Below are 26281 nucleotides of genomic sequence, written 5' to 3' on the forward strand. Positions count from 1 at the left end.
CACAGGTCGGAGGTAAACTGGAACCATTCTGAACCATGGGATAACTGTCTCTCAGCCAGCTGTCCCACAGATACCCGTCTGGATGTCAGCAGATGGGGGCAGAGCTAATGTGCTGGAGTTCCAACCACTTGTGTGGCTTATGCTTCTGTCCAGGTGATGGTGACACACGCTCAGGATGAGAAGTCAGGGCAGCAGAACTGCAAAAGCCACAGTAGCTTTCTCATCAGTCTACCCCCATTTGTCTGGGCAGGTATGCTCCTTCTTTCATATTGAGTGGGTGGAAAAGTTTGTTTTAAAGAGAAGGACACCAAAAGCAAGAAGAATAGTCTGAAACTTGCATTAACAGGGAGAAAGCAAGTTCAGAATTTATCAGTGTCATATGAAAGCTTCTGGAAGGGTGCAGTGGCACTTCCTTGGGGAGAATGTTCTAGAGAAGCTTTAAGGAAAAGGCAGGACTGGAATTGGCTTTGGTATAAAGTTGAGAAGGAAATAAAGAGGAGAATTCCAGGGATGTCAGTGGCCAGATTTGTGTTTGGTAAAGATCGCCGTGGCAACAATGTGGAGAACAGATTGTGGAAAAGGGAAAGAATTAAGTTCATATGGGTGGCGCCTGTGGCTCAAGGAGTAGGGCGCCGGCCCCATATACCGGAGGTGGTGGGTTCAAACCCGCCTGGGCCAAAAACTGAAAAAAAAAGAAAAAATAATAATAAAAGCTAAATGGTGAAAAAAAAAAAAAAAGAATTAAGTTCACAACCACAGTAGAAGCTGATAGTAGCTAACCTCTACTAAGTGCCTATTGTGTGAGTCCTTGTATTGTGCATTTTTCAGGGCTAACAAAACAATTTGTATTCCTGACCACGAGAATCCAGGTAAGAAAATGAAAAGGCCTGATCTAAATCAGGGATAGTGGGATAGAGAAAAGATGAATTTTGGAGAAACTGGGAGAAAGCTAACCTATGTTTCTAAGAGTCACACATCTCATAAACACTAAAATTATCTCTGTGATTCTGTTCTGTCTGAAGAACTATGACTTAGATTGAACCTGCCTGTCACATTAGCCTAACTCCATTGTAGGAACCTTGTCTTTTGGCTTAACGCTGTCCACCCAGATTCTTGCACTTCTCTGGCAAATACTAGGTGCTCTAATTGTATCTGTTGGACGAGAGAATTTCCATTTCATCTTTCAACATTCAGTTTGAACCTGGGGCAATTCATTCTGTTCCCCTCCCCCACACTTTCATTTCCCTGCTTTTAGATTCGAGTAGGTTGGATCTCATTAACTCATTATATGTTAAGTTGAATGAGCTGTTATCCAAGTAAATTAATTACTTAGGGCAAAGGTAGGGACACTTCAGCGGTTAATGGGAGTGTCTGTACGGGTCGAGTTGCGCACCCTCTTTTTTGATACGCTTAATCCTATCATGCTTAGCAATCTATGCCAAAAAAAACGGGCAGAAGATAGGTTTCATATTCCTTAAGACAGTTTCCTTCACAATCTAAAGGTATTGGAGTTCTTGGGATAGAGAAGGAAACGCGCGCATAGAGATGTCCTCGCCCGGGACACCGCCCTTAAAATCAGACAGGGTTAGACTCTCTCTCCTTGAAGGCGTTGGGCAAGCCTGCCCCGAAAGGGTTGGGGTGGGCGCAGGGGAAAAAGAAATATGTCCACACCTTGAGCGTCTTTCCCGAGTACAGATTGGCAAGTGGCATAGACGCGCAGACCTCTGTCATTTATTTATTTTTCCTTCCACTGGGTGCGCTGTCCCTTTAAATGGGGACGCTGGAGCTGGCTCCGTAACACTGGAGCCGGCAGCTTGTTGATTTCTGAGCTGAATTTCACATTGTTTCCACTTCACTTTCCTGGCTAAGGGGGGGAGGCTACGGTCGCCTCTACGACCGCTTTCTTCGCTGCCAGCAAGGGCCAGGGGAGGGCAGGGACACGCGGCATCGGGACCGGCGTGGGGCCAGGGAAAAGGGTGTCGGGGCTACACACGCACCCTCGCTGCAGTCCAGCTCCTCCCGGAGCCCGGAGCCCGGAGCGCACGGAACCGGGGACCGCCAGCCAGCCCGCCCACGGGCCAGGGCCACAGCCGGGAGCCCAGGAGGGGAGGAGGCCCAGGGGGGCGGGGTGGGGGGCGGGGGTGGGTGCTGCTGCTGCCGCGGAGCTGCTACTCGGCGCGTTTTGCATGAAGATGGCGGCTCCCACCGCCAGCAAGGCAGCCTCCCTGGGCTGTAACAACAAGCCTACGTTCCCGGAGCTGGATTTCAGGTCGGGAGCCCGGGTGGAGGAATTGAACAAACTCATCCAAGAATTTACGAAGCACGACCAGCGGGAATACGACGACCAGAGAGCGCTGGAGATTCACACAGCCAAGGATTTCATCTTTTCCATGCTGGGTAAGAAGGAAAGAGGGGGGAGGCGTGTGTGTATGTGTGTGATGGGAAGCGGAGTGGAGAACCCATTCCCCCTTCTCGAGCTCTTTCCTCCTCGGTTTCCTTCCCGAGCCGGGTGCCTGGGGGATAAGTCATCTCTGTTACGCCTCTTTCCTTCGTCGCCGCCAGCCGGCTGCCTTCGCTCCCCTCCTTACTATACTTTGCGCCGGGTCTCCCTTTTCCCGGGTTCGCCTGTTCTTTTGTTAATTTCCCAGCCGCCGGGGGCGGGTTGGCAGGTGAGGTGCTGGCGGTGCGACGCTGCACTGTTGGGGGAAGCCCCTGAAAGCCGTGCTGTGCAGGTGAGACGGCAGGCGCCTTTCAGTTGAGGGACTCGGCTCCCGGAGGTTCAGACCTGCCTGAGCTTTCCCAGCGCCAGGTCTTGGGTCTTCTCCTGAGCCTGAGCGCGGAGAAAGCTTGGGGCCCTGGCTCCCGGCCCAAGCGACAAGTTGCTTCTCTGGTCTTGCGGCGCGGCGCTGTCATGCCGAGCCCCCGGTGGCCAAACTTGTTGGGTGTTCCCGAGTAACCCGCTGAAGTAGTCTGGGCGCCTGGAGTTCCTGCAACTTTGGTTTGCAAATTGACTTCCCTTTGAAGCTATCGGAAGCATTTCCGGAGCTGCTCTGGGGTTCTTGCTGAGCTCGGAATTCTTAATTCCCAGCTGGAAAATGACCGGGCACCCAGTTCTGGCCTTTGAGGAGCGTCTATCCTCTCCTCTTTGTGTATTGTTTTAGCGCTAGCGGAGAAAGGTAGCCGGAGTTACGAACGCAGGAGACGTCCGGGGTTAGAAATGTGCAGCTCACTGCCACAGCCCACCTCTCACCTAAGGGTCCTGAAGGAGGAAATTAATTTGAACGGGGCCCGAGAGCGCACCCGTCCCCAGGGGTCCTGCTGTTGGGATCATTGCTTCTGTGGTGCAGCATCACTGTCCGCTGAGCTCGGATGTGGCTTGTGGCTCGTCCACCAGTGGAAGGAACCGTGGCTGTCATGCAGTACGTGGCCCGTGGTGCTGGAGTACAGCGCTGCTCCGACGCGTGTCTGTGCTGACGCTCTCCAGATAGATCTTCAGTCAAATTCCCGAGTGTTGAAAAACATGATGGGAAAAGGTCTTTTGGCCCCAGAGGAAGACAGGTTTTGCTTTCCTTCTGCAGTCTACCTCTATTTCAGCTGCTGTCTGCTGCTAGTTCTATCCTGGGGTACCTTCTTCTTTCTTGGTCCCCACAGCCCAAGTAGGGGTTATTAAATTGAACAAGTGTCCTAATGCTTTGAGAAGTTGGATGAAGCATGTTAAAATCTTGGCTGGTTTTAACCGTTTGTTTCACACTCTCCAAGTGTATCCTAGATTGTGTATGAGGTTGAAAAAAACTCTTTGTTGAGATATCCCATTATTCAGCTATTTAGATGCATTAAATTTTTTTTAAAATATGTCTGGTGGTGGGAGTGAGCTTTCAGAGGAAAGCTTGAAGTAGTTACAGAACCTCTAGATTTGAAAATCATCATAGTGATTGTCAGGAACTATGGGGCCACACACAGAAGGCTGAGGGCAGTTATCTAAGAAGTCACTTAATCATAGTCTGTCTCTTTGGCGTAAATAATGGAAGTGTGCCACTGTGTTATTACAGCCCCCCCGCATCCGAGCTGACGTTTTTGCCCTAGGTGATGCACTGGAGAAAGGTCCTGGGTCACAACCAGTCAGGATAGTCCTGAGTCAGAAAATTGGGAGAGTATGGGGAGCAGTAAGTTTAGGTGCCTACCCTGTTTTCCCGAAAATAAGACATCCTCCGAAAATAAGACCTACTTACAGGAAAGATAAGACGTCCCATGAAAATAAGATCTAGCACATCTTTGGGAGCACACCTTAAAATAAGACACTGTCTTATTTTTGGGGAAACAGGGTAGGGTTCAGTAGGAACTTCTAACCCCACAGCTGATAACACTGAATTAGTGAAGCCTTTGTCCAGATATAAAAAGGATAGATTATTCTAGGGTGCTTCATTGATGCCTGAGTTTAATAGTATGGGGGGCATTCTGTTGACAGGTAAACCAGATTTGATTCTATTCCTTTTTATACACTTGACCTTGCAAGAGAAGTCTTTCTTGCTCCCTGGGAATTTAGTATTTCCACTTGCAGGAGAGAAAATTCAGGAGAGTGTCATGTACGCCTTTTGCTCCTCTGGACACTGGAAGGCAGATGGTGAAATGAGCTTGTCTGTGTGTGGTGCTGCATTCATTTGTGAGTTCCTTCCTTTTAATGAGGTGCTGGCTGCTTTAGACAAGTGAAAGGTTTAGCACAGCAAAGGGTCCCTGTGTGGTTTTACTTTTTCTAAAGCAGATTTTTGCTTGGCTTAAAAAATCAAAATCTCTTTTTGTATACTTTGTTTCACTTACCACAGCCTTCGTTTTTTGAGTGTGAATGGTACATACATATGGTATGTAAGTGAGCCTTAGATTGTTAAGGTGTCACTTGGGTGGCACCAGGGCCTCATTTCTGGCAGTTGTAGGGAGCAAGTCCTCTTGGCTTTGTTCTGCACCTGAGCTGTACCTAAGGATTGTCAGCAGCCTAGAAACATTCTCTCACACAGAATGAAGAGGCCAAGGAATTGGGTACAAGCCTCTTGATTGGAGTTGAAGTAATGCAGCCTCTGGTTTCCTGCAGTTAGTGGAGGGGGCTGGAGGAGGCATAGCACTGTCTTCCTGGGTAAGACATTTTTGGTCTGGGCTGAAGCCCTCCTTTTCATTTTGTCTAGTTTGGAGGGGATTTTACACAGAAGAGCAAAGGGGTGGCAGACAGTTGTTATAATCAGTGACCTGTCCATAGTAAGACACTAAACTGGCCTATCAGGAGGGTTCTGCTCAGGCTGTGGGTTGGTCTGAACCTGCTGGTGGTCACAGTGATCTTTGTGATGTGCCCTTATGTTCTTTGTGCAGAAATTCTTATTTTTTGGAGGCAGGTATTAGCTGGAGTCATCTAGATTCATTCCTTGTTTCTCTATACCTTGGTCTTTTAGGAGAATAATTGCTATTATCATCTAGTTAATATTTGAGGGCTCATATTGTGTGAGAGGCTGGCAGTGCATAATAAACACCATTTATCAAAAATGCAGAGAAATCGCCAGAGTTCATTAATGTTTTAATAATATTTGGTATTTGCATAACGTCTCTGCCAACTCTTTTGTTATCTTCATTCCCTGGCGAGGTTGGAGGAAGACTGGTTGTGTCCCCATTGGATAGAGGCAGGACCAGTGGGTATGCAGATGCTGGAAAAGGAAACAAGCTGTCACCTAAGCTAGAGACGAAGTGTTCAGTATCATGGCATGACTGTCAGAGTAGTTATTCTTTCATCAGTCACCTTCTCAGGGTCAAAAATTTCACATAGTCTTTGAGTAGGTGTTGGTACCACTATATAGATGAGGATATTGAAATTTATTGGAGTTAAGAAACTTGATACTCAGGGTCATGTGTTTAAAGAATGATAGAAATGTTCTTGTAACTCGGGTCAGTCTTACTAGAACTTAGGAGATGTTCCTCATTTTCTACTTGAGACTATTAGGAATCGATGCAGGAAATCCTGAGGATGGGCTTTGTTTTAAAAAATTGCTTCTTTCAGGATTTTGTTTCTGATTTCAGCTCTAATTATTAGCATAATACAGGTAGCATCTGATTTCTGGAGCAGTCTGGGTTCAATATTTTATTCCATTATAAGAACACCTTTTACAATTTTTGATTGAGAAAATCATGGTTATTATAATGAAATGTTAAATTCTGTAGTTCCAGGCCCAGACTGCCTCTTGCTGGCTGTGCGGTGTTAGTTGTTTCATTATGAAGCCTGGATGACAGTAATGCATCATTTCAGAATTGTAAGCTGGTGGGAGTGAACTTTCAGAATTGTGTTTGAATGTGAAATTACTTTGCTAACTGAAAAGGAATGTATACGTGATTATTTAAAGAAATGTACTTTATTAGAAAATCTAGTGAACTTAAACTGGAATTATTTCTGCAGCTTGGCATCAGAAAGAACTATGGAGCGTAATTGAGGCGGCCTAGGAGGATGTTGGGTCTGGCTCTAGAGGGCCTAATTAATTCTACCAGGCATTGCCATTTGTTCAGCGCGTACTACAGGCTGACCATGGTGCTAACTACTTAGCGTAAATCTATAGCTCATGTCATCTTCTTCCAACAACTTTGTAAGGATAAGTATCATCATGCCCGTTTTGGAGGTGAAAGGAGTGGTGTTACCCTCTTTTAAATTTGAAACACTGAGGCTCAAAGGGGTCATAGACTTATGCAAGCTTGAGTTTGAACCCAGGTATTTCTGATGACAAAGTTCATATTCCTTTCACTGTACTAGCAATCAGTTTCCATTACTTTTGGGTCAGGCAACCAAAATTGGCCCCCACTTCCTGGAAAATACTACTGCTTCATGTATAGGAAGGATACTTTCTTTTCATCTGCCTGTCTCTCTTCCTCTTACTTTCATGGATTCAGCAAATACTTCAGTGAATGTAATAGTGTTTGCCAAGCAGCAGGCAGGGTACTGGGGATAAAATGGTGAGCAAAAATTTTGAGAAATTCATAAGGGGTTTTGAGGACCCCCCCCTTTGCCCACTATCTCTAAGAAATAGTTTGTAGGCTATTATGTATTTCCAGGCCAATAAATACCATGTGGCTGCTTCTAAGTTGTTTTTTTTTTTTTTTTTAATTGTTGGGGATTCATTGAGGTTACAATAAGCCAGGTTACACTGATTGCATTTGTTAGGTAAAGTCCCTCTTGCAATCTGCTTCTAAGTTTTAAATTTGTGGTGTGGTGCTTCTGAGTTTTCCTAGACCTACCACAATTTTAGGTATTTTTTTCTTTTTAGAGACAGCGTCTCACTTTGTCAACCAGGCTAGAGTGCAGGGGCCTGATCATAGCTCACTGCAGCCTGGAACTCCTTGGCTTAAGTGATCCTCCTGCCTCAATCTCCCAAGTAGCTGGGACTGTAGGCACTCATCACTGCGCCTGGCTAATATTTTAAATTTTTTGTAGAAACAGGGTCTTGCTATGTCCAGGCTGGTCTCAAATTTCAGGTTGAAACAATCCGCCTACCTCAGCCTTCCAAAATGCTGGGATTTTAAGTGTGAGCCACCATGCCTGGCCTTGGCACTTTGTGTCCAGAGTAGGCCACTTTAAAGTTCTCCCTTTCCAGCATTTGCCACTTTTCTTTTAATGAATTCACTCAGCAGTATTTATTGTAGAAATTTATTGTGAATTGTTGCTTTGTGGGCCTCCCAGTGCTTGGTAAGTTCCTTAGAGTTATAGGTACTAAAGTGCACTATGTATATGGCGGGCAAGATAATCTCTAAAGTTCTGGTGCTGAGAATGTTATGAATCTAGGGCATGGAGGTACCTCTAGTCATGCATTTTTGTGCTAATTTGTATTGTTTCAATTCTCTCTCTTTGGTCCTGGGCAGTTGCTGCCCTTCATTCTCAGAAGAGCCCTGGAGCTGTTGACAGGCATCTCCCAGCATTCCTCACTATGCCACCCGTGGATAAGGCATTGCTCACATCACAGAAATGATAAGAGTCCCTCTTGTGGAACACTGAGAACTGTCACTGTCAGGAGAAGCTTTTTAACAATTCAGAGTCTCTGGTTTCATTTCAAATCTATGGAGTCAGAATCTCTAGAGATCCCCAAACTGGCTGCTCAGCACTTGTATGCCCTGTCCTGCTGGCCGGATGCTGTGCATTCTTTGTCCGGCACTGCTGCTCCTAAGCCAGTGAACAGGATTCCGGCTGACTTTGAGACTAGAACTGAGCAGCTGAGCCTCCCAAGCAGATATGTCCACTGGCTTCTGGATGGTAACCCTGGAGTCCTTCTACCAGGGACAGAGGCAGGGAGACAGGATTGAGATGAGAGCCTTTACTCTGTTGGAGGAGGTAATAGGGCTTTACCTCATTGATCATTAATCATCACCACAACATGTTGAAGCAAAGAATCCTAAGATTGGAAAAATGGGGGAATTTGCTTAAGTTTACCAGCAAGTAAATAGCACAGTTGAGACTTAACCAAGGCCAGGATAATGCAAAGCCCTTGCTTTTTTTTTTTTGCAGTTTTTGGCTGGGGCCTGGTTTGAACCCACCACCACCGGTATATGGGGCCGGTGCCCTACTCCTTTGAGCCACAGGCACTGCCCTCACAGCCCTTGCTTTTAACAATGACAGTATTCTGTACTCTGTAGGACCACAGACCTTGGTTTTACCTCTGACTTCTCTAGTTATTTGCTGTGGGACTTTTGACAAGTCGCTTAAACTTTAAGCCTCAGTTTCTGCATATGTGAGTTGAGGTTAATAATTATATGTACTTAATGGACTTGGGAGCATTCAGGTCTGAATCTGAAAGCTTTTGTATAGTATAAAAGAAGGGAATTTCTGAGTTCCAACACCAGCTCTGTTTTGTACTATGTGGTATGTGTGTTACCCTAAGTCTGCCAACCTATTTTGAGCCTCTTTTTGCCTTTTTTTTTTTTGGCAGATTTTGGCCGGGGCTGGGTTTAAACCCACCACCTCTGGAATATGAGGCCAGCGCCCTACTCCTTTGAGCCCCAAGTGCCAACCTTTTTTTTTTTTTTGCAGTTTTTGGTGGTGCCAGGTTTGAACCCGCTACCTGCAGTATATGGGGCCAGCACCCTACTCCTTTGAGCCACAGACGCCATCCTTTGTGGGTTTTCTAATGGTAGAAAATGAAAGCAAACAGTAAAACTACTTCCAAATGTTAATCACTATTAGTATTTTGATGTGCATCTTTTCTAGACAATTAGGTGTAGTCACAAGCATGAATATTAACATACTACTTCCATGGACAGTTAACGTAACAGGGAACATATGGGACAGGTACTTTTTTTTAGTAAATTTATTAATATTCTGTCAGGTGCTACAGTGGAAAGAGGAGCTAAAATTGAAACCTGTGGAATGATGTTCTTTTATCCTCTTTCATTTATTTCCTTTGTATTTCAAAAGGAATTACCATTCTAGAACTTAGAGCACATTCTGTGGGTTAACAGTTGGGGGTGATGAACCCTACACTGATCACTTCTGAGGGTTTTTGCTGCCTCTTTTCTGTCTTTGTCTGTGTTTTCCATGGTCATATAACATGTCCCACATTTCTCACTCTCTCCTTTTGCTTAGGTTCTTTCTTCTATCAGGATTTCCTAACTTGCGTCCATGGACTTTAGGAACGTCAGTGGGGAAAAAAAAATGACATCTTCATTTTTAATAACCCTAACTAAAATATAGCATTTCCTTCCATTATAAATGTAGGTAGAACACCACAGTAGCATTAGTAACACCTATTTTTTTCTTGCCCATCAAAATCATAGATATTTTCATTTCATATTGTGGTTGTTGCAGATATCTCCAAAAACCATGGATATTAGGATTTGCTGCTCTATTTTATTGAATGTATTCATTAATGTATTTTACAAAATATATTAATACATTTTTTGAAAATACAAAAAATTCATTTTGTATTTTAACATTGATTTTCTTTGAAATCCTATGTAATGTTTTCGTATTCATTTAAACGTGCTATTTTTTTTTGCAGGAGTCCATAGGCTTCTCCAGCCTGTCAAGAGGATCCATGTTACAGAAACAGTTGAGGGTTTCAGCTTCCACAGATGGCCTTTGATGCCTTTCTTTGCTTTAGTTTCCTTTCCTAGGTCAAATGCATCTTGACTCATGGAAACATCCTAGAACAAAATGGCATTTCCTCTCCATACCATGTCCCCTTTTCCTTGGCATGTTCTTTCCCAGGCTGTGAAGAATTCTTGGCTTATTTATCTTAGTAGCTTCCAGTGGGGTCTTGTACATAATAGGTGCTCAGTAAGCGTGAAGTGACTTGAGTCACTTTTTAAAAAGAGCTTTTCCCCATGTAGCTTCTTATTTTAGGTTCCATTTAAGAAATGAACGTGTTCTGACATCTTCTCTTTATGATTTCTCTCTTCCATTAAGCCAGGCTGTATCTTCTTTTCTGGAGTCAAGAAACTCTTGTTCTTACCTCCTGTGCAGCAGAGGGGTGTAGTGGAATTTTTTCTACATTTCTGTGTTCCCTAAGACTTATTGTAGGGCAGATTAAGAAATGTCCAACATAATTGCCGTAGCTTGTTGACCAGAGCAGCAAATGGCAACTCATGCCCCGTAGGAATGTTTCCTTTCCTGTGGACCCCGACTTTTCTTCTACAGGGTACTCCTAGAGCTTTAGCCCACTCATACTCTGGACTTTATAGAATGTAGAGCAAGCAGTTATCTCTCTCCCATTAAGGTGTTTGATAGGTTTGTTAGCCATCCTCCAAATATTGGGATGCTTGTTCTGGGATGCAAATTGTAGTCGTTCTTTGTATTATAAACTATTATTTATTTATTTTTTTTGGTAGAGACAGAGTCTCACTTTATGGCCCTCGGTAGAGTGCTGTGGCCTCACACAGCTCACAGCAACCTCCAACTCCTGGGCTTAAGCGATTCTCTTGCCTCAGCCTCCCAAGTAGCTGGGACTACAGGCGCCCGCCACAACGCACAGTTATTTTTTGGTTGCAGTTTGGCCGGGACCGGGTTTGAACCTGCCACCCTCGGTATATGGGGCTGGCGCCTTACCTACTGAGCCACAGGCGCCGCCCATAAACTATTATTTGTTATCAATAATTATCATTTGCCTTTCTACAGTACTTTCTGGATGACAGTACATACTCATATCTGCTGTGGTATCATCCTTAGGTGAGGTCTTGGGTGAGAAAGGTTGAGTAGGTTCTATTAACCTCCATTTCCAGATGTGGGTAGTGAGGCTTTAAAAGGCAATGTGACTTAGTTTGACTTAATTTGACTAAATTGTAGCACAAGGCCCAACCCAGCTATTGAGGATACCTCTTGCCAAAAGCTTTTTTTTTTTTTTTGTAGAGACAGAGTCTCACTTTATGGCCCTGGGTAGAGTGCCGTGGCATCACACAGCTCAACCTCCAACTCCTGGGCTTAAGTGATTCTCTTGCCTCAGTCTCCCGAGTAGCTGGGACTACAGGCGCCCGCCACAACGCCCGGCTATTTTTTTGGTTGCAATTCAGCTGGGGCCGGGTTTGAACCCGCCACCCTTGGTATATGGGACCCGCGCCTTACCGACTGAGCCACAGGCGCCGCCCGCCAAAAGCTTATTGGCTGTCCTACCGGCAGGTACAAGCCCTTATAGACATGCATTCTCTGGTCTGATTTTTAGGCCTTGTCGTACTGGTTCTTAGGGCCCATGACCATGTTTACAATGGACCTACGTAAGCATTTGCCAGCTGAGTGATCTCTTTAAGATTATAATGGTGCCATTTTTTGAGGCTGTCTCTAGGAAATAGGTATCTGGTTTTCAACCACTGAAATACCTTTTCATGAATTCCCTCTGCTCCAGATAAAGAGATAACTAGGCACAGTGCTGCCCTGAATAAAGCTGGCAGAGGGAACTGTTCAGTTTGTTTCTTTTTTTTTTTTCCTCAACACAAGAGGACTTGATTACAACTTGTGAGTTGAGTCAGGTCAGTAGGGGGAGTTGGTGTAAGTCTAGTTTAGGTTTTTGTTTCTTCCAATTAGTTTTCTACCCCGTGTACAGAATGGTGTGAAACATTCATTCATTCATTCATTCATTCAACATGTTGGCCTGCCTACCTCCTGTTGGTGTAATTACTGTGATGTAATTACCATGTGAGTGCACAGAGTGGTGAAAAAGAGAAATAAGATTACTACTTTCATAGAGTTGTTGTTCTCTGGAGGGTTTAACAAGATTAAGCATACAAATAAACAGGGATGTGTACTATAAAACCCCAAGAAGAATGGAGTATCATGATGGTGCCTGCCTACGTAGGATGGAGTGAAGAATAGTTAAGAAGGCTTCCCTGAAGCAGACACATTTGAAATGGAAGGAGAAGGAACCAACTCTCTGAAGACTGGATAAAAGCATATTTCAGGTAGACAGACCATAGGTGTAAAGGCCGAGGAGGCGGGAGGGTAAACTTGAAAGGAGCTTTTAAGGCTGTTTAACTTACAGCAAGTCTGTTTTGGCCTCTGTGAGGAGGAATGGCGTGTGCTGCAATGGGCTGCCTGCCTGGGCATGTAGTGAGCGGATTGTGTTGTGATTAATAAAGGAAACTTTCCACTTTCCAGGAGGGACCACCCTGAGGCAGGACTCTTGTTAATAGCTTTCAGAAATGAGAGGAAGGGAGAAAGTCAGATTACAGGTCCTCAAAAGTTCCTTTGTAGCCGTGCGATCTCTGATTTCACCTTTGATAGCTGTAAGCTAGAAACAGTGAGTCCTACATTTGGTGATTTATGGGTCAGACTGCAGCTTTCATGGGATGATGATAGTAAGCCTTTATTTTTTTGGGTCCACATAGTTTATAAAATGCAGTAGAACCTCTTTAAGTTGACCACCCAAGGGAATATAACGAACTGGTCAACATATGGAGGTAGTCATCATAAGGAACTGGCCTACTGTACTGATACATGTGGGGCATGTCCAGTCTATGACAATTAGGTCAACTGAGAGAGGTGGTCGAGGTAGGGAGGGGCCAGCTGTGGAGGTTCTGCTGTACTTTCATTTCATTTGATTCACTTCTCACCGCAACCCTATGAAGTAGGTATTATTATTGTATCTGTTTTAACACAGGACAAAAACATAATCAAGAGAAGTAACTCAAGGTCACTAAATGATTGAGGTGGGATCCAACTCAAGTCTTTTGAAGCTCACCCCAATTCTCTATAGTATACTAATTCTAAATTAAAAAACAAAAACAAAACATTTGGGCAAAAACCACCTTCTCCCCATCCCATCGCACTCTGTCCCAGGGAATGGAAAGAGGATGACTTCTGCTCCGAGAGAAACCCGAAGGATCGTGAGGAAGAACCAGGCCCGTAGCCTGCAAGTCTGCGCCTGCCTGTTACGGGATTCAACTGTGAGCAGTTTTCTAGGCTGCTTCAAGATCACCCTTTTAGCAGCTGCAGCTGTTCTTAATAGCAGCTGCTTGTGCGGATTGTGTCGTGATTAATAAAGGAAACTCAACAGTTTGTTCCTTCGACTGTGCCCTTGGTGTGCACAGCCTGCCTTTCATACAGTTCTGATTCGGAACAACACAATCTTACTGGCATACGGAGCCTGGGGGCTCATTACCCTGTTGTCAGAAGAGGTGGTCCATCTAGAGCAGAGCCTCCTGGGGACTGGGTGGTAAGGAAGCTGAGTGCGGTGGGTGGCTTGGTGTCAGTCAGAGACCACAGGGAGTTGGGAGTACAATGGTAACAGATCACCTCCTGCCCCCCTGTCCAGTGGGACCCGCACTGTTTTTCCCATCTGCCAGCTGTTCCTCTGCTGCAGTGGACCTTGAGCTGCAGTGTGTGTGGGTCTCCTGCTTGGTGAAACACAGCCAGCCAGCTGTCTCTTCCAGAATTTCTGATTCCATAGGTCTGGGGTGGAGTGTGGTAATTTGCATTTCTAATGGATGATGGCAGTTGCTGCTGGTTGAGGGACTGCACTTTTAAGAGCCACTACTGAGGGTCCAGGGCTGATAGCTGATAACTTTGTATGTTTTGTATTTTTATGAGAAATCTCCAGACTTTTAAATATCGAGAATAAAATCAATTTTTAAAGAAACATCATGGAGTTTAAAAGTGTGGTCAGACAGAACACCGGCTGCCAGTATATCCTCTCTGAACTGCATAATTTCAGGGAAATTCTTATTCTGTCTTACCTGGAAACTGAGGCCCAGACAGGGGCAGTAGTTCATCCACAAACATAGAGCTGGTTTGGGGCAGTGTCAGCACGAGGACCCAGCTTTTCTGCCTGTCCGCTCTGTGTGTATATATGTCCTGTTGGGCTGTCTTCCAAATAAACTTTTTTTGTTGCGTAGAAATCTATGTAACTGCCTAAATAATGATAACCAAACCAAAGTAATGTTTACTGTATTCCAGGCACCGTTCTAAGTTCTTTATGCTTTATATGCATTGACTAACTCAATCCTAACAACAGAACTGTACGGAAGATATTATTACCCTTATTTTACTGGTGGGAAATGTGAAGCACAGAAAGGTTAAGTGATTTGCCTAAAGTCAGGGCTACTAGTAGACCTGAGATTTGAATCCAAGAAATCTAAGTTCAGGCAGAAAATAGCAAAAAACTATGACTTTTTTGTTTGTTTGTTTTAAGAGTCTCACTTTGTTGCACTTGGTAGATTGCTCTGGCATCATAGCTCACGGCAACCTCAAAACTCTTGAGCTCAGGTAATTCTCTTGATTCAGCCTCTTGAGTAGCTGGAACTACAGGTGCTGGCCATCCATGCCTGGCTGGTTTTTCTATTTTTGGTAGAGATGGGGTCTTGTTCTTGCTCAGGTTGGTGTTGAACTTGTGAGCTCAAGTGGTCCACCTGCCTTAGCCTCCTAGAGTGGTAGGATTACAGGTGTGAGCCACAGTGCCCAGCTTACATAAATGGTTTTTATTTGTTTAAACCTCATTTAAAAATATTTAAAAATCATTTGGGTAGAGAGTTGGAGGTTGCTGTGAGCTGTGATGCCATGGCACTCTATCCAGGGTGGGAGAATGAGACAAAAAAAAAAAAAAAATTAAAAATCTTTTCTCCCGTGCATGTGGAAATCATGACAGCAGACTCCTACAACTTTAATGCTGCTTAGGAAACTTGAAAATTAGGTGGCTTAACATCCTTCCTCCATTTTATAGATGGGGACACTGAGGGCCAGAAGGGGGGTGGGGGTGGGGGCTTGATTATCCTGAACACTAGAACACTAATTTTACTTCTGAGCAGAATGAAGGCTAAGTAAACATTGGAAGGTGTTTGCTCCTGAGACAGTGCACTTGGCAGCATCTGCTCCTTGGGGAAGACTGGCTGGGTTTGAAGAGGAAGGGAAGTCACTTTGACAGGCTATGCCTGCAGGTAGGGAAAATTGTCCCTGCTACAAAGCCACCTTATAGTTTGAAGTTCTCTTAATTGCTATTTGAGGAAGGATGCTAAATAAATCATCGCGTGCACAGAGTGTATTTTTCGTCTGTTGTGTTTGCTTTTGTCTTTTGACTGTCCCTTGCCTCTTGTTCTCGGGTTTGTTCCCTCTGAAGTGTGTCCTTTCCTTATGCTCCAGCTGCTTCACAGCTTTGAGTAATGCAATGAATATTTTGATCTCTGCACAATTTGGATCTATTAATACAGAAGGCTGGTTGGCTGGACCCTGGACTCTGGGACCAGCCTGGGCCTGCAATGTGTGAAAGGTCCATGGGCTGGTACTCTTCTAGGACCAGCATAACCTTCTCTCCCTGTTGCTGGTCTTAGAGCTCAGGGCCTTTAGGAGGATTAGAGAGTTGTAATAGGATTCAAAGAACTTTGGAGGAGTTAAGCCAGGGAGGATCTTCCTGAGATCAGGCCATCCAATCCCATCACTTTACTTATGGGGAAACTTAACCCCACAGTGGACAGTGACTTGCTTAAGGTCAAACAATGATGGTGGTAATGGTGGTGCTGAAATTGGGGAACTCTTCTCTATTTTCCAGGCATTATTCCAAGTGGCTTTATAATTATTAACCCATTTAATCCCCACAGCAGTCTATCAGGAGGGGACCATTACCATCCCCACTTTACAGATACAGAACGAAAGCTGAGAAATCACTTGTTAAGCGTGTGTTATCGGCTGGATCCAAACCCAGGCTGTCCTGTTTCTTCCCTCCTTGTATTTCACAAAGCTGACCATGTTGGTCTCCATGTTGTTGCTTGTGTACAAATGTGAGGTGGTGCCAAATATGGAGGGTAAGAGTGGCAGTCAGAGGATAGTGGGCAAAGTAGAAAAGATAGTGGTTTTGCTGTTGTGGAGACAATTGCCAATATGGTTCTGGCTCCTGGTCCAGAGTCTTTTCATTCTGTGGTTCTGGTTCCTGGTCCAGAGTCTTTTCATTCTATCATCTGACCTTTCTTGACAGTCCTCAGGACAAAACATTCTTTTGATGCTTGTGGGTTTTGTTTGTTGAAAAGTCCCTTTGTATGAAATCTTGTCCTATCCACAGCCTTCTCCTTTTGAAAGTTAAGGTGTGTTCCAGCTAATTGGTTGATTTAAGAAGGTATAAAGGTCAACTGGGCCCTTGACACTAAGTAAATTAGGGCAGTCTTATGAAGATGCAGGCTTCCCCCACCCTCAGTGGGTTTCATTCTGGATTTAGAACATTTAATTAGGACGTAGTTAATGTAGTCTCTCATTGTGGGGAGAATGGGGAGCAGATCTTCAAATGTATTTTTAAGAGGCTTACTTTGAAATCAAAATTTATAAATCAAAGTGGGTTTTATGTGAACTAAGGCATCTGCCTCTCTTACAGGGACTTACGGTGACTAATTATTAATATAAACAACCCCCATCCATTTCCCCTGCTTTCTTAAGGACAAATGTTTGTGCATTGATTTTTCTTAAAGCACTGAAGCACATTGGTGTTATGCTGCAAAACCAGTTGCTGGGAAAAAGTAGCTTCTTGAGATGCTGTTGCTCGTGATGCAGGGGAGTGGAACTGAAATCCTCAGAGAAGCCTCATTCCTGACCAATTTACTCATGGTTTTCTGGAAATAAAATCGTAGGAATGGAAATATCCTGAAGTAGTGAATCCATCTGGGCAATATAGAAACTCCGGGGAGAGCATTTTTTAATCTTTGGTTCCTGGGGAAAGGGATTAGTGAGCAATGATGAATTTAATATCTTTGTGTCATCCAAGACCAACCAAGCCCGCCCCCATCCTGTCTGATGTCTTAGTCCTTTCCCTAGGACCTGATTGTTGCCCTTTCCATCCTGCCTAAAGCTTCATGTATTTATTCTTCATCCCTGTCCTCAACAGAGACCTTGGGGAACCTTTGTGCAACTCGTCTTCCACTGGGCTGTAGTAACACAGTGAAGGAATAGACCTTCATGTTGCTTGTACGGTCTCAGGAGGAGATGGACAATATGGGGGAAAAAGCTTTACAGATTATGATCAATACTCTGAAGGCAAAGCACCCTGCCAAATCTACAAACAAATCAGAACCCAGAGCTGTGATTTGGCATTTCTTCTCCAACTTAACAATGCTGACTAATCTTTTCTTTAAACTCTTTCCTCCCTTGACTTCCATGGCGACATATTCTTGGTTTTCTCTATTCTTTCCATCTCCGTGTAAAGGATGGACTTATATCCCTTTGCCTAAACTCAGCATCTTAGTGCCTTTTCTCTTTCCATGTGGCAGTCTCCCAAGCCTCCGTCTCAGCTCATCACTCTTTGGCAATTCCATTTGGATGACCCAAAGGTGAGGTGGTTGACTGTTCACAGTGAATTCATCTGTGCTCCAAACCTGTTCCCTCTCAGTCAGCCACATTGCCGCTCACCGGGATGCTGGAGATGGAAACTTGGCACACTAGTGTGCTGCGCTCACTGATTGAGAATCACTGGTCTAGCATGTTTGCCTAGGCAATGAGTTTGGCTCAATAGTTTCAGTAGGTAGAAAGAAGTTACTAGTGATTTTTTTTTTTTTTTGATGTCTTATAACTAAACAAAAGCTAAATTTTCCAAGAGACTAAATGGATGCTTTTTTTCCTGTATAGTTTCTTGACTATTTCAAAAAGTGTGTAGGATTTGCCAAGGAGGAGGCTAATTCTAGTTACTCTGTACAACAGTTGGGGTCCTGAGGAGGGGATCAGAGGCTGTGTAGTCCCACAGGGATTGGCTGCGTGAGTTGAAATCCTCTTGCTTGGCCGTATTAAAACAAGTGAGATAAAGTTGAGGTTTTATGTGTTTATTTATTTATTAGAGACAGAGTCTCACTTTGTCACCCTTGGTAGAGTGCTGTGGCATCACAGCTCACAGCAACCTCCAGCTCTTAGGCAATTCTCTTGCCTCAGCCTCCCGAGTGTCTGCGACTACAGGTGCCAGCTACTACAATTGCTTTTAAGTATTCCTGTATGTTGGCTCCAATTGCCTATTGCTTCTCTGTTGAACGTCCAGCTATTTTTTGTTGTTGTTGTTGCAGTTTAGCTGATCCGGGTTTGAACCTGCCACCTTCAGTATATGGGCCAGTGCCCTACTCACTGAGCCATGGGCGCAACCCAAAGTTGAGTTAAATCTGATGCTTATGCAAAGTAATTTTTACATAGGGAGATAATTTAGGGGAGACCTGACTTGGAGATGGTTGGGGTGTATGTTTGGGTCCGCATGTGGAATGTCAGGTTACCCTGATCCTACTCGTGAGGGTTAGGTGGTGATGAGGGTTGGGCATCTGCTGCCGAAGTGAAGAAAGTGAGCACTGGAGCTTAAGGAAAGGTATCAGGACTTCTGCTCCTCCAGGACCCTTGGGAAGTGGAAGCTGTGGGGAGATTCCCTGGTGGCCTCTCCTTGCCCATCCCCCTGTTTCCTGTTTTCCTGCACTTGGTGACTGTCTGGTTGTACAGACGGGGCTGGTGAACAAGGGGTTGATGATGAGTTGCATACCAAAAGAATCTTGTTAGACTGAGAAGAGCTTGGGAATGCTTATCTTTCTCATTGGTCTAATCTCTCTGTATTGTGATTGTCTTTCCCTGAGGGGTAGCTGGCCTGTGAATTGGGTGTACCCCTCCTTAGAGCACCTGTTCCTGTTGCACAGGTGGGGGATGTGAAATGGGGTGCTGGGTGGGAAGGAGAAGAGATTTCTTAAAGAATGGAGGAGGGTAGGGGGGTTCTCATCTCCAGTTTCAGGGATAGTAGTGGGAGCTGTAATCACTTTCTCCGGAAAAGATTAGGCGGTACATTATACATCATAAAATTCTGGCAGCTTTTAAGTATTCCTGTATGTTGACTCCAATTGCCTATTGCTTCTCAGTTGAGATGAGAGGTAAAGACCTCCAAGGTGAAAGTAACCTGTGTGCTTGTCTTCAGGGGAGGCCAGGATGAGGACTGGACAGAAGGCTGGGGAAGACCATTCTCTATTCAGAAGCCAAATGGGGAGAGAAGACCCTGGCCAGGGAATAGCATTAGAAGAAGGTGGCTCTTTAAAGAGGAGAGGGTAGAAAGCTCTGGGGTGGAGAGGGAGAATGGTGCTTGGGTGTGGCGGGATGCCTAGGAAATGGATCGTGAAGCCCACCTCAGCAGTACAAGTGTTAAGGATGTGTGCTAGGTGTTTCATGAAATGAAGTGTTTTCCTGTTAAATCACAGGGCATTTGCATCCTTCTTCTCTCACTTCCCATGTCATCTTCAGCAAGTCACTTCCCCTCTCTACCCCTCACTTGCCCTATGTATAAAGTAAGGAAATTGGGCTTCCCTTCTGAGGCTATGATCTTAAGACTCCGTAGGTCCATAGATGGAATCATCTCTCATCAATACCAAAACTTGTTTTGAAATTCTGGGTTCAGCATGGAGATAGGCTCTGGCGGTTGGTTTGGTGGCAGTGGTTTATTTTTCAAGGTAAAGTTTGGAGAGCAGTTTCTGTTCTCATTTGAAGAAGCAATGATGTTATGTCTCTTGCCACATGGGGAAGCCAGATTCCTCCCTGTGGTTCTCAGAAGGGTGACTCATTAAACTCCAGGGGTGCTTGGGCCCCTGTTGGGAGGTTGGTACCCTGGCCCCTGTTGATAGTGGTGATGTGACAGCTCTGGGCTGCTGGCTCAGCAAAGTGTAACTGCACCTGTGATGGCAACGAGAGGGTTCTGAGCAGTTTACATAAAGGTGACAGCCTAGCATTGTTGTACAAATTAAGCAGGACACCAAAAGGGAAATTCATCTTAATCTGCTTTTAATACTCACTGCTCATTTGCCAGAGTTCTAAGTAGTATAATTTCAAAGGTTCAGAGGTGTCTAATACAATTTCACCCCCTCTGTACATAATTCTATGCCCATTGTGTATTTCGGTTAGAAACAGTAGGGTAATTATGGAGCTACATTCTGCTTTTCGAATCTGTATTAAAAGTCCTGAGTTGGCCTGTACTGACCATATTCATAAGCAATGACTGAAAATTAAAAACAGTTTAGCGAACTTCTAAATTATGATCTCCCTCCCCCCGCCCAGGACTTTCTCCCTGACATTTATAGGCAGGCAGGCAGGGTGTTACTTGGAGATGAACTTTGGGTTAGGAATTCAAAGAGCCAGTTTCTAAACTGTCATCTCTACAATGAAGACAAAATGATGTGAACGGTGAGGGGTGAGGACCAGTGAGCCTGTTGGGTGTGAAAGCACTTTGGGAGCTGAAGATGGGCCACATGAGTGTGAGTGGCAGGAACTGTTGTTAATATTTAGCACAATTCTTTTTTTTTCAAATTAATAATGAGGGTATATATGTTTAGGTTACATTGTTTTCAATTCTAAAGTAAAGTTCAAGGTGTAGTTGAGCCCTTCACCCAGGGGTCATGTTGAACACTCTCCCATTGTGCACTTTAGGTGAGATTCTGTCAATCACTGTCCGCTTCTCCCCTCCCCTCCCCCCTCCCCTTTGCTAGGCTGTACTTGTGTTTTTCCTTTCATGTGGGCATGTAGTTATTTATATATTGCTTTCTTATTAGTATTGAGTATATTGGGTACGTGTGTTTCCATGCTTGAGCTACTTTACCAAGAAGAATGTGTTTCACCTCCATGCAGGTAAACAGAAACAATGTTAAGTCTCTATGTTTTCTTGTGGCTGCGTGGTACTCCATGGCATACATATACCACAGTTTGTGAATCTGTTCTTGGGGTGATGGCATTTGGGTTGCTTTCGCGACTTGGCAATTGAGCTGCAATAAACATTCCGGTACAGACGTCCTTGTGGTAAAATGATTTTTGTTCTTCTGGGAAGATAGATACCTAGTAATGGGATTGGGAGATCCAAGGGAAGATCGACTTTTAATATAATTCTTAAAGTGGAGGGCAAAACAAGCAGATGCCACTGGTACATGTGCTTGTAGGCAGTGGGTCGCAACCCCTTTTAACTGTATTAAAGGTTCGTAGCATTGGGAAGGTTGAGAACTATTGTTCTAGGGGTCTTCATGGGTATGTTTCAAGGAATGGAAATTTTATGCTTAATATTTGGGCTAATTATTGTCACATCTGACACATGATAGTGTGAAAAATGCTTTCATACCTAAACTATATAAAATAAATTGCTTTTTTCTTCATTCTGTGAACCAACCAAATGAGGTGCAGATGGATTAAATAATAAACCTAAAATCAAATAATCAAATTAAACTTTTTGAACATAATTTGTTAAAACTTTTGGCTTGTGTCCACCGGTTTTAGAAACCCTTCCCCCCATTTATTACATTTTACTTTAGGTGGGGTTTACCACCACCTCTTTAACAATAAGGGATTATTAAGTATGAAGTGTTTAATGTCCTTAAGTACTAAATTTGACAGTTAATATTTCTGACATTTCACTTTGACACTTCCTGTTTTATTTTTATTGTGAAGATACATCCTCATTCTTTCAAATGTATGTTTTGGCTTGTGATTATCTTTCAAATTTTTTTAGAGCAATCTTTGTGAAACCATGGATAAGTAAAAAATTCATGTTATTTTCAAGTATGAGTTCTGTCATGGAACCAGCACAGACAGCTTGAAATATCAGCAGTGTTCGGGAAAGATGGGGCTAATGAATACACAGTATGTTGAAGGTTTGAGAAGTTCAATTTTGGTGATTTTAATTTTGACAATGAGCCACGTGGGTGATCTGAGACCAAGGTGGACAATAATAAGCCGAAAGCTGTAGTGGAAGTGAATCCATTTCAACCTGCAGGTGAATTAGCAGCAAGGATTGATGCTACTATTTGAACACTATTAGACCATTTGAAACAAATTGGCAAGGTAAAGAAGCTAGATAGGGGAGTTCTGAATGAATAAAGGAGCCTCAGATGAGACATGGTCTTGAATCTTGCCTTTCTTTGCTGTCACAACATAAAGGCAAACTATTTCTAAACGATGTGTGATGAAAAATGGATTCTTTGGGAGCTGGGCACTGTGGCTCACGCCTGTAATTCTAGCAGTCTGGGAGGCCAAGGCAGGAGAATTGCTTGAACTCAGGAGTTTAAGACCAGGCTAAGGAAGGACGAGACTCTGTTGCTACTAAAAATAGAAAAATTAGCCCTGTGTTATAGGGGATGCTTGTAGTCCCAGCTACTTGGGATCCTGAGGCAAGAGGATCTCTTGAACCAAGAGTTTGAAGTTGCTGTGAGGTAGACTTACACCATGTTAGCCTGGACAACAGAGTTAGGCTCTGACTAAAAGAAAGAGAGAGGGAGAGGAGGGAGGGGAGGGGAGGGGTGGGAGAAGGGAAAGGGAAAGAAAAATGGATTCTTTTTGACAGTTCCAAGTGTTGTTGGGTACTGATGAAGCACTGAAAGTCCAACACTGAATATTCATGAAAAGAAGCTAATTTGGTGGTCCAGCACTCGTATTATCCACTATAGCCTCATGAAACTTGGTCAGTTGATTACAGCCACTGTCTACTGCAACCAATTGGATGAAATGGTAAGGATGCTTGTGATTAAGCAGCCAATATTGGTTAGTAGAGACAGGCCAGTCTTTTTGCATGACAACGCTTGACCACATATTATACAAACAGCACTGCTCCAAGTATAGAAGCTGGATTTAGAAGCTCTCTGTCATCCGCGGTATTCACCAGATTTTGCACCAACGGACTACCACTTCTTCCAGACTTAAGACCACTTTTTGCAAGGAAAAATATTCAAGTCTCAGCAAGCCATGGAAAATGCCTTTTGTGATTTCATTGCCACCTGATGACAAAACCATGTTGATAATTTAGGTGCACACTTTGATTAATTGTGTTGCTGCTTGTTTGAGACATAAAAAAGTAGACATTTGATTAGAGAGCAGGCATTTCATGTTGATGACTTAGTAGCAGCTGGCATTTTCTGAAGCTTGGTCTGTGCCAGCATATTTTACAGATGAGAAGACGAGGTAGAGATGTTGAGTAGAGTACACTAAAGGTCATGGGCCTGGTGTGGCATACCCATTTGAGCTCTTCCTGTCCTGATGATGATGATGATAATAATAATAATAATAGCATTAACACTTACTATTTGCTAGGTGCTAGGCACCATGTTGAACAGTGTCATTAGAACCCCTTTGGGTATCACAGTGGTCCTGGTATCACAGTAGCCCTTGAAAATGTTCTGCCAGTGAGAGGCTCTTGGCATCTTTCCTGATAGTGGATTTGCAGATTCCCTCCTTTTGTTCTCTTACCTAGTACCCGTTTAGAAGTAGCTTTTTTTATGCTGCTTTTCTTTATCTCCTTCTATTACACTAATTATAATAATATAGGTGTTATAAATCAACTGTCTACAGCCCGAATTTGCCTTGCAGTCCTATGTTTTGTGCCCTTCATTATATTAAAAACAAATATGTGATTGAATTAGATAGCAATGTCTGAAAATTGAGGTAAACATATAAAAATGTGGATTTATGATTTCTCATGAAAAATTTGTGAGAATACGGGGTTTGCTTATCTGTATATCAGCATCAAGCTGTTCCCTTAACATGGACATGATTGGTATTTTTTTCTTCTATATTCTTTATCCATTTCCCACTTAATTACCCAGCTGAGATCCAGAGGATTGTATCCTTTATGTAACAAAGAAAAGTAAATAAATCTTGGTTCAGAGAAGAAATTCTGTAAATGTATGCTGAATTAAATTTAAATTGGTGGCTTAAGAACTAGGCTTAGTTGGGTAATAGAATATTTGCTGTTTGTGAGGTGACTTGCTATCCTGGCACTTTCTGCACAGATGGGGCATGTTAGGTTTTAATTTGTTATAAAAATGATGAAGGGCTTCATTCTTCTAACTTGAAGGTCATCAAAAGTTCAAAGTGACATACATAGACCTATTTTTGGTAAAATTACTTTTATTGTATTACTCAGCATTTGGAAATAGGAAGAAATAATATTTAAAAAAATAAAAGTTGTAGATTTGATGAGTTAGATGAGATAATGTGTATAAAAGCATGTTATATGTTGCTGAGTGTTGAGCCAGGGATGTATTAGAGCTGTTTTGAGAGCATCACCTTGTTATCATTTTAAACTTATGACGAACTTCTTGAATCTTTGGTCTCTGCCGTTCTGTACCTGGTTCAATAAGCTCCCTTATCTCTCTGAGCCTTTTCTTTTCATATATAAATATAGCTAATGTTATGTCCCAGCACCCAGGACAGGGCCTGAGTATAGAATGTATGTTGGGATAAGTGAACAAATACACGAGGAGTTTCAAGACTTTATTGAGCTAATACACAGAAAATATCAAACCGTATCAGCATGGCAGACAGTTTGCAGTTGTTAGTCATAGGCTGTTTCCTAAAACTACTACCTGGACACAGGGTAAGGGGTGATTTTTGTTCTTGGCTAAAGAGAGCCGAGGACTGGCATGTGTGCTGGACGCCAGAGAGCACCTGCATGAAACGCTGGATGGGGAGAGGCAGAGGGCAGAGCTCCTTGTGTGGTGCCAGAGCTGCCCTGGTGCCGCTTTCAAGCCTTAGTTTCTGATCCCTGCCTGTCCCGTCAGGGACATGCCAGAGGAAAATGATTAGGCAAGAGCAAGATGAGTTCAGACTTAGGAAATTTTGGAATCTCTACCTTAGAACATTCTGGAAATAATAGTGTCAGATCTAGAAGGGTTGTTAGGAACCACCAGGCTCAAATACCGTTTTACCAGCAGCATGTAGAGACAGGAAAGAGCGAAGAACGAAGTCTTTGGGGTTGGATATTCTTTGGTCTGAACCCCTATTTTGCCTTTTCCTATATGTCTTTTGCCCTAAGTCTTAACTTCCTTGACAGGAGGCAATTTATAGGTGTTTGTGAGGTTTAAATTAAGTAAAACATTCTTAGTACAATGCCTGGCATGTAGTGGTTACTTAAGTACAATGGCAGCCCTCACTGTTACAGCAAATGAAAGCCCAGGGACGGGAGTGGCTGGCCTGTGTGCTGACACCAAGGCCTCCTCCCATGGATTTGTGGTGAGGGAGGTGCGGGATGTGTGTTTGTCTCATGTCCAAGATGAAGTTGCTTCATTTGGAGAACGTGCTGAGATAGTGAGTTTAGAAGTAATGAACTTACTACCTGTTTGAGATAAAATGGCTCACCCAATCAATTTGACAGGAAAGTTTCCAGGGAAACTTTGTACACGGCAGAATATGATATGTGTTTGTATTTTTAAATTAATCTTTGTTTCATCTTCTCATGAGTGGTATTCGTTTTCTTTGAGATAAGCTGTTAAATGATCAAAATGCCCTCTAGAAACACAACTTTAGACTCGGATGGAAGATGTCACCATCATTTTTCTCCCACTCAAGACAGTCTTTCAGTTTTTATTATTAAATTTAAAAACCATCATTCTCTGTCTCCCCGTTGCTCTGCTTGCACCTGATATTCAGGGAAGGACTTCTGGGAAGCAGGCACGTCTTTTATCAATATCCACCTGCTGTGGAGGATGTGAGGATGGTCGTTATGACTTAATTCCATATTCTCATAGCATGTATCATTTTTATTGAAATTCACTTGTTTCAAAGGTTTTTTTTTTTTTTTTTACAAGATAGCACAATCTGCTGGCTTCACGGCTTTCAGAATTTATGAGTTTGTACCTGTGCAGTCAGGAAGAGGCTGGTATGCTAACCGTTAGCTTTATAGGAAGGATTTTTTTCTGTAATAATCACTTGCAGAACAGACTGCATCAGACATCTTCAATACCTACAAAATTATTATGCAGGAAACTCAAGTTTACCTTTTGTCATGCTGCTCCATCAGGCATTAAAAGATAAGCCTGCCACTCCATAAAACCCCGGCTTTCTTTAAAGGACAAGTACAGCTCTTTGTTTATCTCATGCCTCGAATTTCCAGATTCACTC

The 26281-nt window shown here is 43.5% G+C and overlaps 1 protein-coding gene across 2 annotated transcripts in view; it reads left to right on the plus strand.

Annotated features, from left to right (window-relative positions):
* The first annotated feature begins 1696 nt into the window (after nucleotides 1-1696).
* Nucleotides 1697-26281, plus strand: part of MB21D2 (Mab-21 domain containing 2) — a 134830-nt gene continuing 110245 nt past the window's right edge. Inside the window, exon 1 of one of the 2 annotated variants that reach the window (XM_053565680.1) lies at nucleotides 1697-2397. In XM_053565680.1, the coding sequence (XP_053421655.1) occupies nucleotides 2187-2397 (211 nt within the window). In that variant the 5' untranslated portion in view covers nucleotides 1697-2186. The remainder of the gene's footprint in view (nucleotides 2398-26281) is intronic. The other variant, XM_053565682.1, reaches the window with a different exon arrangement.

Source organism: Nycticebus coucang, chromosome 16, assembly GCF_027406575.1.
Source record: "Nycticebus coucang isolate mNycCou1 chromosome 16, mNycCou1.pri, whole genome shotgun sequence".
Taxonomy (NCBI): Eukaryota; Metazoa; Chordata; class Mammalia; order Primates; family Lorisidae; genus Nycticebus; species Nycticebus coucang.